Source organism: Sarcophilus harrisii, chromosome 4 (assembly GCF_902635505.1).
Source record: "Sarcophilus harrisii chromosome 4, mSarHar1.11, whole genome shotgun sequence".
NCBI lineage: Eukaryota > Metazoa > Chordata > Mammalia > Dasyuromorphia > Dasyuridae > Sarcophilus > Sarcophilus harrisii.
Window position 1 is genome coordinate 331,810,831 of NC_045429.1, and position 13,261 is coordinate 331,824,091.

General features: G+C 48.5%; 2 protein-coding genes across 3 annotated transcripts; both read left to right on the forward strand.

The window, feature by feature from the left end:
• Positions 1-5,220: 5,220 nt before the first annotated feature.
• HOXB8 (homeobox B8) lies at positions 5,221-8,323 on the forward strand. 2 transcript variants are annotated; one of them, XM_003768335.2, is made up of 2 exons: positions 5,221-6,196; positions 7,000-8,323. In XM_003768335.2, the coding sequence occupies exons 1-2, from the start codon at positions 5,773-5,775 to the stop codon at positions 7,305-7,307; spliced, it is 732 nt and encodes a 243-aa protein (XP_003768383.1). In that variant the 5' UTR covers positions 5,221-5,772; the 3' UTR covers positions 7,308-8,323. The 2 variants fall into 2 exon arrangements, with proteins under 2 accessions (XP_003768383.1, XP_031821964.1); XM_031966104.1 differs by having other exon boundaries at positions 7,003-8,323.
• Positions 8,324-9,658: 1,335 nt separating this feature from the next.
• HOXB7 (homeobox B7) lies at positions 9,659-13,197 on the forward strand. Its single transcript, XM_003768336.4, has 2 exons — positions 9,659-10,244; positions 12,802-13,197. The coding sequence occupies exons 1-2, from the start codon at positions 9,845-9,847 to the stop codon at positions 13,053-13,055; spliced, it is 654 nt and encodes a 217-aa protein (XP_003768384.1). The 5' UTR covers positions 9,659-9,844; the 3' UTR covers positions 13,056-13,197.
• The last annotated feature ends 64 nt before the right edge of the window (positions 13,198-13,261 follow it).

Below are 13,261 nucleotides of genomic sequence, written 5' to 3' on the forward strand. Positions count from 1 at the left end.
TATTCTAAGTAATAGAAAATACAGGCTTTTATTATATATCGTAGAAAATATATTACATGCATAGTAATTGGCCCCGGTCCTGCTGATGCGGCTCTGTGGTCGGCAGATAGCGCTGAGCTCTTCTCCACTGCGAGAAGAGCGGACATCAGCAGGAAACAGAGCTAGGGAACCAGAGAAAAGGGACTTCTCTGCAGTGGCGCCGGGGTCTCACGGATGGGAGGTGGCTACTTTGAAGGGGAAAACAAAGAGGGGAGAGATGACTTGTGAAGAGAAGAGATTGGGAAGTCACTTGTCACTGAAGAGAAGGAAAATACAGGGAGAGAGAGAGGGACGCAAAGAGACCCCGAGAGCGAATTCAATGCAGTGTGCGCTGCAGTAAAAGAATATGACCGCTATAAAACTTTATAGCGTAGAAATTTCTGAAGGTTAAGAAACTAAATAGCAGCAAAGCAAACAGTGAGCGGAAACTTTCCGGTTCTCCCAAATTAGCGCTGGGACTGAGGCAGGGGGGTGGGGATGGGTAGGGGCAAAGACTACATCTGTGGATACCTCGAAGTTTCACACACACACATACTCAGGGTGGCGTAGGATGTAGGGTGAGAGGAGGGGGAAGGGAAAAGGGGCAACAAGGGGAAAAGAAAGGGGGGGAGGAGAGAAGGGGACTGTTGTCACAGACGCTTTAGATATAGCATTCCGGACTCATCTCTTTGTTCTTCTCCCCCCCCCCCCCCCCCCCCCCCCCCCCCCCACTCCACCTCCCACCCCTCTATCCCTTAGCAATTGCAGGCTCCTAGAATTGGGAGTCATAAACGGATACACATACACACACACACAAAGTTAAGGCGAGACGTCTGGATCGGGACAGGCTCTGATCTATTTACAGCCCCTCTCCCCTCTCGTCCTCTCCGTCCCTTCTTCCCTATAGAAAGCCCAATTGTTTAGTCTCAGGGTCCGAAACAATTGTGTGGCTTTTCAAAAGCGTTCATTCCACACCGCCCACCCCCACACCCCCAACCCTCAATCCTCGTATGGTCCATAAACGCTGCAGCACTGGATGCTTCCAGGCAGAAGGGGCGGGGGAGAGGATGAAGAGAAAATAGCTTATGTCTTCTTTTATTCTCTCTCTCTCTCTCTCTTTTTTTTTTTTTTTTTTTTGCTTATCCTCAAAACCTTATGAACCGTTTCCTGATTTCAACACTTTCTCTTCCTTTCTCATTCCTCCTCCCTTTGCTGATAACGAAAGATTGTGGGTTTGTTTGTTTGTTTGTTTTCCTCCCCTTCCTTTCCCTTCTTTCTCCCGGCAACCAGGTTGGACTGCTGCCCCAGGTCGGACCTTGTCGAGGACAGACCGCTAGATGGAGCCCTTGCTCCATGCTAAAATCCCCGGAGCGCTGGCTCTAGGGCACCGAGGCTTTACCCAATACCTTAGTCGCCCCAGAAGCTAGTAAATTGTATATTTACTGAAAGTCATGAATCATTTGAACATAATGAAAATATCAGGTTAATTGTGATCTTTCCCAATTTTGTGTGTATATGTAACATATATACATAGATATATATATATATATAATATATAATATAAATATTTGTTCCTACCTTTCGTAGAAAATAAGGAATTACAATCCCACTAAGAGGAGAAATCTATCCCTGTTCTCCAAGAAGAAGGCTTGATAGGGGTCGATCAAATGTGTTTAAAATGGGCATTAAACCACTAATAATGTGTTCAGATAAATGTGAGACAGCAGTTCTGAAGTACAGGATTTCTTAGGGGTATAAGTGAATGGTCCTTCTATATGAAGTAGAACAGGTGAAAATCAGTAGAGATAGGAGGAAGGTCCAGAGGTGTTAGAGAGAAGGCAGCTTCAGGGTAAAGCTTGCCCTCTAGGATTCGGATGTGAGGCCTCGGGGCTGGCTGCAGGAGAGACAGGCTGAGAAGGAAAAAGGCTGAGCAATGACCTTTTCTTGAGGATCAGAGCAAAGGTGTTTGTGGGATACGCTCTGGAATTTTGTTCCTCTTGCCACAATGAAATTAGAGGAATGAGTCTCTGGAATACAATGGATTTGAAATGTTTGTCTATTTTTGTACACTGTTGGGACACCTACCTACTTACCTGCCTGCCTACCCACTTATCTATATAGATATTATAAGGTTTCTGAGGGCTTCAAATGGCTTTTCTTCCTGAAGCTGAGGGGCAATCTAGACTTCTCTAATTCATATTTTGATGATGGGAACATAGGTGTTTGAAAATGTCCCTTTCCTTGTGGTGTTTCTGGTTTTCTTAAAGGTCTGAGTCTGTCAGATTTCATCAAGAAGAAATACTGAGTTACCTAGCTATTTGGGATACTTGGGAGGGATGGAGGAGAGGAAGCTATTGCTATTTGGTACTTTAAGGCGAGAGTTCTTGATTTGGAGAGATCTGGGTTGGAGATATCCTCTGGGGTTACTCTCCTCCTTGACTCCGCACGATCAGGCTTGCCCGGCAATTCTGTTGCCCTTCCCCAATTCCAGTTCTATCCTACCCTTCCCCGAGAGCGAAATGAGAAGGCTTTGACCGTACAGCATTGATTAGCACAGGAATTCCCGTGTCTCACTGCCCGAGAGAGGACACGGACTGCAAATTCAGTTTTTCCCTCAGCTTTACACCTCCCTAATAAATCTAGCCTCCATTGGGTGTTTATAAATTCTCTTCTCTCATTCTTCCTTGTTTTCTCTTATAATAGAAACATTTTCTTTTCTTCGGGAATCTCTGGTACAGTAGTGAGATGATTTAGGAGGAGCCTTCCCCGCTCATAGTGAATTCCTGCCTTGCTGGTGAGTTCACTCCATGCCATAACCATAAAAAGCTTCCGAACTTGAAAAAAAAAAAAAAAAAAACGCTAACTTCTTATAACAGCTCTACTCTCAGCCTTTGCCCCCTAGTTTTCCCTGGCTCCCTTCTTTATCTGAGCCCTCTTTGTCTCCTCTCCTTTTCTCTGCTCTTTTTTTGCCTCTCTCCCCCTTTCTCTTGTTCCTTTCTCCCATTCTCCAGAATTCACTATTGAGTTTCTTTTGGAAATTCTGCAGCAGCTGAAGTAGTAGGGGTATAGACATTTAGAATGAGATTAGCTGGGGCGGGGGGGAGGAGAAGAGAGGCTCTACTCAAAGATGAGAGTAGCACTTCTTATTTAAAACAAAGCGATAAGTCGGGAAAGGGAAGAATGTCCGAAAGGCTCTGGAAAAAATAGAGGCCTAAGCTAAGTTTGGAGAAGTGTACAAGAAGATATTTCATTTCAATTAAAACAAAAACGAAAAAGCTAATGTCTTGAATACAAATCCATTTATTTTACACCCCCCGCCCCCCACCAAGGCAAACGATCTCAAGAAAGAAATGGACCGTCTAGTGTCCAGGGCCAGGGCACCCCATGGTAGTCAGGGAGGAGGCAGAAAAAAGGCATATTGAATGCCAATAGATCCTGGCCATTAGAACTGCACCCAGGCCTCCTTATGATGCCTTTCGCAGAGCCCGGTTTTCTGGGTCAAGTGGAACCCGGCTGCAAACTTAAGATTAGAAGAATGTCCAAACTTCCTTCCTCTTTGCTTCCCAAACACACACCTTTCTTACCTCTAGGTCAGGAGGTGGCAGTGGCCTAGTTGATCTGACTATTTTCAGGCCCCCTCCTAAATAAACCATCCCCTCTGCTTTACAGTCCGAGCTCAAAGACGCCCCTAGTATTGGGTAACCGAGGTATAAGCTGGTAGCCAGCTCGACATCAAAGCTGGATGAGAAGCTAGTACCCCGAAAGATAGCTGGTCCTTTCTTGCCTTTGATATGTTGCTTTTGATTGGGGAGGGCTCCATTTCGGTTGGGGTAGGAATGTAATACGCATTATAAGAAAAGCCAAAGGTGGGGTGCATTTGAGAGAGGCAAAAACAGTTCGGGAGATATGGGTGCCGGCCCTTGGTTCTTTTAGGGACTGGTGACAGCCCGATTGTGGCATCTCAAACACGAAAAATACGTCCCCTAAAAACGCTGACTGGATCGGGGGAATCTGTACCCCCCCCCACCACGCACACCCCTCTCTCTCCCCCAGCCCATCCCCTCCTTATTTCCCCAACTCGGTGCTGAAATTGTGCAAAACTGCGGTGTCTGCAGTCGTGGGCGAACTCTGCTCCGTGCTCCAGCGTCGGTAAAGTTTCTCCTTCTTTTTCCCACCTTCCCTCTCTCTTCTACCCTCTTCCAGCCCCTCCCATAGTTTGCCCTCTCTTGAGTATTTTGTATTTTAAAAAAGAAAGAAGGAAAGAAAGAAAAAGAGAGAAAAGCTGGGGGGGGGAATCTGTGGTGTTGGGGGGAAGCGCAGTCCTGGGGCTGGAGGGAAGACCCCCCCGGCTCCTGCAACGGGAAGGGGGCAAATCCCCTGCCAAAGTTGCGGATCGTGCCGGAAAAGCCATAATCATTTTAATTTCGCCATTGACACCCCCAACATCTAGCAATAAGGCGGAGGGGGCCGATCGAACCCACGATTTTATAGCTGTAGAGGAAGGAACTCGTAAAATGCTAACAGCTTTTATGCGCTGTGGTATAAACAACAACAACAGCCTCGGCTTTATGGCGTTTTATAGTTTGTTAAAGAGTTTACAGCCGTTTTTGGGGGCCCTATTACAAAGCCAATTCCCTCCATATGATAGTTAAACCTTTATCAATAATAAGGAAATTGATCATTAAAACCTTAAATATGACGACCTCGTTTGTTTTAAAATATGTTTAGGAGAAGAAGCTGTATGATTTGATAACTTGTATTAAAATACCAATTACATTTATAGGACCTTTTAAAACTCGGCGCAATTAAACCGTGTTCTTTTACAGTTTTCCAAAGCGACCCTGACATTTAGAAAGACTCCAACTGCCTCGTTAAAATCACGAAATTAACAGCGGGCCCTGACGGCTCCCAGTTTTTTTCCCCTTTCCCTTTTCACGACTCCCCCACATCATTCTTTGGGGGTGGTCCTCGAAGGTATTTGATTTGTTGTGAGGCTAGATATATCTCATTAATGTAGGTAGTTAAACATATTTAATCCGTATTCTCTCTCTCTCTCTCTCTCTCTCTCTCTCTCTCTCTCTCTCTCTCCCTCTCTCCATCTTCTCCTTTTCTCTTCCTCTCTTTAAGTGTTTTTCCTCTCTCTCTCTCTCTCTCTCTCTCTCTCTCTCTCTCTCTCTCTCTCTCTCACCCTCCCTCCCTCCCTCCCTCTCTCTCGCTCTCGCCACCGCGCCGCGCTCGCTCGCTCGCTCAGTCCGGGAGGAGTACGGAGAAGCCAATAGGATGAGGGGTCTCTAATGGATGCAAATGATCATGAAAAGACAGTGCAAAATATGAAAGAACTCATTTGCAGGGAAGTAAATCACCGAAAACTGTTTATGAACTGCCGTCCCTTCTCCGAAATGTAAAGCGAGGAACTCTTTAAGTGGCGGTATATTTTTGTTTGGGGGGTGGGGGGGTGGGGGGGAGGGAGGGTGAGTCTTCGCTACCATGCAAGCTTAGATTTTTTTTTGACGATTATCCTGTCCTTTTATATTCCTGGAAATCACAACAAAGTGTTGCGGCTTCGAGATCTTCTTCGCCTTTTCTTTTTTTTTTTTTTTTTCCCTCTTTTCTTCCTTTCCCTCTCCTTGCCTGGTGAGGGGCACTAGAGCCGGTGATTCGTGGTTTTTTTTTCTTTCTCTCCCTCCCTTTCCCCCTCCCCACCCCCTCCCCAATAACCCCCAACACCGACGCCGCCACCAAAAATTCAATAAAATGAGCTCCTATTTCGTCAACTCACTGTTCTCCAAATACAAAACTGGGGAGTCCCTGCGCCCCAACTATTATGACTGCGGGTTCGCCCAGGATCTGGGCGGAAGACCCACCGTGGTGTATGGACCCAGTACCGGAGGCAGCTTCCAGCATCCGACGCAAATTCAGGAATTCTATCACGGGGCGTCTTCTCTCTCCACATCCCCGTATCAGCAGAACCCGTGCGCGGTGGCTTGTCATGGGGATCCGAGCAACTTCTACGGTTACGACCCGCTGCAGAGACAGACGCTCTTCGGGGCCCAGGACTCGGACCTGGTGCAGTATGCCGACTGCAAGCTCGCCGCCGCCAACGGCCTGGGGGAGGAAGCGGAGGGCTCGGAGCAGAGTCCTTCTCCTACGCAGCTTTTTCCTTGGATGCGACCGCAAGGTGAGGCTGCGGAAGAAGCAAAGAGTGAGGCGAGTGGGGAGGCAAGAAGGTCGGGCCGGCACACGGTGGAGAGTTGGGAAAAACAGCCAGTCAAGGGGTACCAAGCCGGGGAAGGGGAGATTTTGTGAGTGCATGCGTGTGTTTTTACTAAAGAGGAGAGTTAAAAGACATTTCCTGAATCCATAAACCCCCCAACCTTTCTACTGCTTTTCTTCTTCCATCTATTTTTGTAAACTGTTTTATGGGGCTAATGGAGACAGGGTGATGGGAGTGGGGCTTAGGGGTGTGTGTGTGGAGGACTCTCAACTTTTGCACTTGTAAATTGCTTTATAGTTTAATTACCCTGAAGAAACTTTTCTTCTCAGGGTAGAGGCTCTGGGGGCTTTTCAAGGTGGGTCTATTACCCCCCTTTTTTTTTATTCTCTCCTCTCCACCTCCTTTTTCCCAAGGTTTATGACGCATTTAAATGATTAGAACCCCCATAGTCCTGCCCGAAGAGGGCTCTGGGCAGTGTGTATGGAGAGATGTCCCCCTTTTTTCTCCCACTTCTTTTGACTCCGTTGTATCTGACCCCCCCTGCCCTCACCCCAGATGCATCTCCTACTCCCCTCTGCTGACCGTTGCCTCCACCCCTTTCCCCCTGCCCATCTCCCCCCACCCCTTGTCGAGTGTAAGATTGTCTTTATTGTACCCTTCTCCTAGCCTGTTTCACGTATCTTTCAACCTTCTCTTCCTCTCTCCCCCCTCCCATCCTCCATTTCCACCTCCCCTCCCCTTTCTCTCCGCTCTTTCCCCACTCCCAGCAGCCGCCGGACGCAGGCGAGGCAGACAAACCTACAGTCGCTACCAGACACTGGAGCTCGAGAAGGAGTTTCTGTTTAATCCCTATCTGACTCGCAAGCGGCGGATCGAGGTGTCGCATGCCCTGGGACTGACAGAAAGACAAGTCAAAATCTGGTTCCAGAACCGGAGAATGAAGTGGAAAAAGGAGAACAACAAAGATAAGTTTCCCAGCAGCAAGTGCGAGCAGGAAGAGTTGGAAAAACAGAAAATGGAACGGGCCCAGGAGGCGGAGGAAGAGGGGGAAGGACAGAAAGCAGACAAAAAATAGGCTTTGCCGACAGACTGCGAGAGACGGTGGATGAAATGGTCGTGCGACACCTCCTTCCCTTCCTTTCCTTTCCCTTCCTTAGCGGCGCCAGGGAGCCAGCAAGCCCAACTACACCATTCTGTCCCCCACCCCCACCCCGTTCCTAGTCACCCCGCTCTGGCTGTAACCAGGCTGTATGCATCACCTTTCCTGATCGACCTTTGATACAAGCGAACTATATGCAAAGAGCAAGTTATTATAAGCAGGTTAGCAGTGAGGCAGCTTTCTCCGCCTATGCCCGTTGTTTCTAGTGGTAGTGTATCGTACTAGCTTCTGTATACCATAACTGTGAGTTCTCTTTAAGTTTCTTCCTTTTCTCTAAACGGGGCCAAAAAAATTATTAGAAAAAATAACACAAAGGCCTCCCCCCGCTTTCAATGCTAGAGTCCCTTCTGTAAAAATTGGCATTGTGCAATTATGATTTTTTCTTTTCGTGGTTCTTTGTATTGACTGAGGTATCTATTTCTGATAAGTCATCCCAACAACATGAAACTGCCTATTTATGCTGTAGTTATCTCTGTCTTTCTATCCCCATCTCTCCCCGTCTTCATTGCCTCGATCCTTCTTTCTCCCCCTCCTCTTTCCCCCTTCCCCGCCTCCTTCTCGCTCGCTTTCTTTATTTCTCCCTTTGGTTGACAATTTCGTCTTAAGTGTTTCTCAAAAGAGGTTACTTTAGTTAGCATGCGCACAGTGGAACAATTGTTAAAGTGTTCTTAGGTTTACTGTGAAGAGAATGTATCCTGTATCCGTGAATTGCTTTATGGGGGGGAGGGGGGACTAATTATATATTTTGTTGTGCCTCTATACTTTGTTCTGTTGTCTGCGCCTGAAAAGGGCGGAAGAGTTACAATAAAGTTTACAAGCGAGAACCCGTGACAAGACGGGGGCTGCTCTGTATCATTCGCTCCAGGATGCCTCAGAGAGCTAGGGGGACCCAGGCAGGGGGCTTGGCCAGCGGCGCCCAGTCCCAGGAACAGAGGAGGCGGGGGAAGTGGGGGAGGGTGAAAGGGGGACTGGAGGCAGGTGGTAGGAGCCTTGGGGCCTGAGGGGGATTTGGGGTGAGGGAATCGTTCTGTTTGATTGGAAAGCTGTGGGACTTTTGGGAAAGGGTGTATGGTGTGAGCCAAGGGAATTCTTCTCCCTGTTTCCTCTTAGGCCCCCGGGTTTGCCCTCCTGCCCCCTGAGAAGGAGGCTACTGGGATGGCCTGTGGAACATTGGGGATTGTATCTGCGGTGTCCCCCCCCCCTCTTTGTCTAAGTATTTGTCCTCTGTGTCTATGTGTCTGTATAGCCAGAGGGCCAAGAAGGTGGCAGAGAGGGAGGCCCCAGATACCCAGAGATATTTCCATTTTCCGAGAATTGAGGAAGACAGTTGTGGAGGGAGAGAGACAAACAAGGGAGATATTTCCCCACTTCTCCTTCTCAGGGAACAGGTACCTTCCTAAGGCTCGGAGATCTGTGCCCTACGCTCAGAGCAGCAGCTGGCTGGCCTCTTCCCTTCAGCTCTAATGTTCCTGAGAAAAGAGCCTTCCTGCATGCCTTGTGGAACAAGGGGATCAGTATGTTCAGGACTTCCCTCCTCACTTCCCCCCACCCCGCTTTTCTTTTTCTTCTTCTCTCTCTTTTTTACATTTTCTACATGAAAACCGAGAACTGGTGCTTTAACTCAGCCCAGTGCCCGTGGCCCGGAATACATAAATATTGCCTTGAATGGCATTTAAAAAAAAAAAAAAAGAAAGAAAGAATGAAATATTGGTTATCAATGGACTCATTTGTCTGGAGGGAAGATGGAAGAATGGGGAGGGGGACGCTCCGAGATGGCCTTCCCCTTGGCCCCCCCTCTCCTTCCCCTCCCAAGCTTCGGAGGGAGGAGAATCGGTACCAACTCCCCTAAAGACAGAGAGATTTTCGTCGGGATCAATAAAGATCTAAGAGTTGCTTTTCGCGTCCATTCTTCTTTCTCTGCTTTCTGTTCCTAACCGGTGGTCGGGGAAGGGAGGGATGGATAGCTCCCCGTCCTGTGTGCGTGAGTGTGCATGAAGGTGCCTCCGTGTGTGTGTGTGTGTGTGTGTGTGTGTGTGACTGTGTGTGTGGGGATGTCTGGGTCTCTCCCCAGTTCAGCTTGGGCTCGCACCCCATCTTCGGGGGCTCCCGAGAGCCCTCACCTTGTCCCCGGAACCCGGCCGGCGGCCCCCGCGCGCCCCCTCCCGGGGCCCCTTCGGCCGGGCCCGGGTGCAGAGGGCTAGGGCCCTCCATTCATTATTGATCATATTTTATAAACCCAACGCCACCACAATTTTTTCCACATTACCGGGAGCCGTGGGGAGGCTGGCCGGCCATTGGAGGAGGCCCCGTCACGTGGGCGGGAGTCACGTGGCCCACCGAGGAAAAAGGGGGTCCTTTTTGGTGTAAATCTGGACTCTAATTCCGTAATATATCAAGGAATCTCGTAAAACCGACACTAAAACGTCCCTGCCTACAAATCATCCGGCCAAATTATGAGTTCATTGTATTATGCGAATGCTTTATTTTCTAAATATCCAGCCGCAAGTTCGGTTTTCCCTCCCGGAGTCTTCCCCGAACAAACTTCTTGCGCTTTCGCACCCAACGCCCAGCGCCCGGGCTATGGAGCGGGCTCGGGCGCCTCCTTCGCAGCCTCCATGCCGGGCTTGTACCCCAACGGGGGGGGGATGGCAGGGCAGAGCACGGCTGGCGTCTACACGGCCGGCTACGGGCTGGAAACGGGTTCCTTCAACATGCACTGCGCGCCCTTTGAGCAAAACCTCTCGGTGATGTGTCCCGGCGATTCTGCCAAGGCAGGCGGCGGCAAGGACCAGAGGGAGTCCGACTTGGCCGCGGAAAGTAATTTCCGGATCTACCCGTGGATGCGGAGCACAGGTAAACCTCCAATGCAAGGAATCAGAATGAAATAAGGAAAAAAAAAATAACCACCCCAATTCCCAACCCATCCCTGGACCCCCACCCTCCTTTTCCTCTCCCTTTCTCCCCCCCCCCCCCAAAGAGAGGTTGTCTTCTTACACCTCCAACCACCCCATTCACCGCCCTCCCTGTCCTGTTGTCTACTGGAGCCTGGGCTGCTTTTCTTCGGCTGCAGGATAGATCCTTCTAAGAGTCCCTCAAATCTCGACCCTGGACTGAACTTCCAATTCCTATATATCTCCCTCACCGTTTAGGGCCTTTTGCCCTTCCAAAAGGACCGCTCTCCTCTCCATGGTTCCCGAGCCCCTTAGCTCACCGCCTCCCCCCCACCCCCATTCCTGCCTTTTAAGCTTTAAATATTAATCAGCTGCGCCAGGACTGGCTCGGGGGAGGCAGTTTGTCTGGGTGAGAAAGACTGGGGTTTGTAGAAATAATAGCCATTAGGTTCCCCCTCCCCTCAGCAGTCCCAGTCTCCCACCCACCCCATTTCCCTGTTGGTGATTTCATCTTTCTGGGTGTGTCGCTCACCCCCTATCTTGAAAGGGTCGGGGGAGGGGAGGGGAAAGGAGAATGGAAAGCTCAGAGACAAGCCCCCCCCCCCTTTCCAGCCAACCATTCTCACCCATTATTCTAATTTGGGTGGGCGTCAGGGTAATTAGAGGTGGGTTCCCTAAACCGTGATAGAGGAAGTTAAGGAAGGCCCAGGACGAGGAGGAATAGGAAAAGGAGGCTTAGATCCACTTGGGGACCAGGCAGTTTGAGAGGAAGAGGGAAAATGAGAAACATAAGGAGGGGCCACCCTCCATGAATTTGGGGCAGAAGGGAAATTAGAAGCCTCCCAGAGTCAACTCTCATCCTTGAAGTCTCAGGTGTATTTCTGCCCTGTCTCATTCATTCCGGCCTGGGAGGTACTGTCAATTACAGCGAAGAAATAAATGGCCAACAAGTTTGCCACTTTCATTAAAAGAAAGAAACCTGCCAGCTATAAGAGGCTAAAGTCAATGAACAAAACTGGTCCCCAGGAAAATTTCCAACAACAGACCAAGTGAGGAGGATAGCCCCAGGGGGCTGAGGGGAGCTCATTCATTCCTGGAAAGCTCAATTCTTGGAGGGTCTTGCTCAATCATCCTCTCCCTAGCCCCACACTACTCAGAAAAGGTCAGTGTTGGAAACTTCATTGACTTTCTTTGCTGGGGAGAGCTTGGGTTCTTGATTATCTTGTTTTTGAGGGGCTACCAGGGGCCGAACCTAAGAGTATGTTGGGGGTAAGATTGGGAAGCTTAGAAGCTGGCCACTTTGACATCACTGCTCCCTGTTTGGTCAAACTTGCAATTCCTAGATAATTATTGGTGGTCAGATTCTCCATTACCTGCTCTATAATTCATCTGTTTTTTACAGCTGATTTATCAAAGCCTGAATTTTTCTGCTCATAAACATTTCAGCTGGCTTTTATCTGACTTTAAATTAGGGCTTCTTGGTCCCTTCTATTACCCCCTACATCCTTTGCAAATTCCTGGCCCAAAGACCTCCCTTAACCCAACCCCAACTACACCTCCCTCAAAGGGACTGAAATCTTTAGGATAACTGGGTATGTATACTGGGGAGAGGAACTCTGCCTAGACTTGTAAGATCTCCCCTATCTTGTCCATTCACCTTCCAAAAAGAATACTTAACTGTTCTAGGCTGCTCTCCCTGTCACTCCATCTTCCCCAGGCTCAGCTCACAACAGTGATTTCTTTGGAGTGCTCCACTGGGAGAGTTGGCATGTGGGGAGAGTGAGGCCTGGCAAGACCTTTCCCTGAAATAGCTACTGGAAAATAATCATAATAAACCCAATGCAAACCAATTCCAGTCCTCCATCTGTCATTCTTTCCTTCTGAACTCAGCTTTCATCTCTCTCCTCAACAAACTGCAGGGCTGAGAAATAAGCCCGGGAAACTTTGGACTCCTTTTGTCTACTCTTGTCCTCAAGGAGAAAGAAATACATATTGTAAACTTGTAGTTTCCTTTCCTAGAAACTCCATTTCTGAGGATGCTTCCTCTGGCCTTTTAGGTTTCTCCTAAAACTGCAGATTGCAGGAAAAATCGAGGCCTCTGAATCCCAGAGAGAGGAGAAAGAATCTGGAAAAGAATTCTTATTTCCAAGTGTTGATGGACTCCCCATAAAAAGAGGGGTTTGTGCAAAATAAATCCCTTCCCTGGGATAAATTAGGCTTTCCCAGACTGTCTCTGGGAGAAAGATTCACCGATTATCTGAATAAAATAGGAGTCTTTCCTTGCCTCATTTGTGGTCTGTAGAAATGCCTATGTGCCTTTGGTAATAGAGGGAAATTTGGAGGAAATTAACTGGAGTTTTCAGAAAGTGGATTTTAGTGCAGGAGAGTCAGATCTGAATTCTGCCCCATTATGAATTAAAAGTTCGAGTTTTCTGGTGGGGTGGGTTTAGGTATAAAAGAAGCACCTGAGCAGTTTCCATAGCTGATCTCCCCCCTTTTTCCCCCCACGATTGTCTTAGGGACAGACCGAAAAAGAGGCCGACAGACATATACCCGATACCAGACCCTGGAGCTGGAGAAGGAATTTCACTACAATCGTTACCTAACCCGGAGGAGACGCATCGAGATCGCCCACGCCCTCTGTCTGACCGAGAGACAGATCAAAATCTGGTTCCAGAACCGACGGATGAAATGGAAAAAGGAGAACAAGACCACCTGCCCTAGCTCCAATAACCAGGATAAACCAGAGGCTGAGGAAGATGAGGAGGAGTGAGTGAGAGAGAGAGAGAGAGAGAGAGAGAGAGAGAGAGAGAGAGAGAGAATTCACTTCATAAAATGAACCAGGAAAAAAAATTGATGAAGAAAAAAAAAGACTATTTAAAGGGAGAATGTAAGAGAGAGTGTGAAAGAGAGAGGTCAACCTTCATGGTTTCTTAACACTGAAAAAAATACTACCTATATTAAAGTCCATTCGGGGTT

What these genes read in the sequence shown, in the direction of transcription:
- HOXB8 (XM_003768335.2), top strand. Translation starts at nt 5,773, where the DNA reads ATGAGCTCCTATTTCGTCAACTCACTGTTCTCCAAATACAAAACTGGG. An exon ending in TCCTTGGATGCGACCGCAAG is followed by an intron (nt 6,197 to 6,999) that starts GTGAGGCTGCGG and finishes CCCCACTCCCAG; the next exon opens with CAGCCGCCGGACGCAGGCGA.
- HOXB7 (XM_003768336.4), top strand. Translation starts at nt 9,845, where the DNA reads ATGAGTTCATTGTATTATGCGAATGCTTTATTTTCTAAATATCCAGCC. An exon ending in CCCGTGGATGCGGAGCACAG is followed by an intron (nt 10,245 to 12,801) that starts GTAAACCTCCAA and finishes CGATTGTCTTAG; the next exon opens with GGACAGACCGAAAAAGAGGC.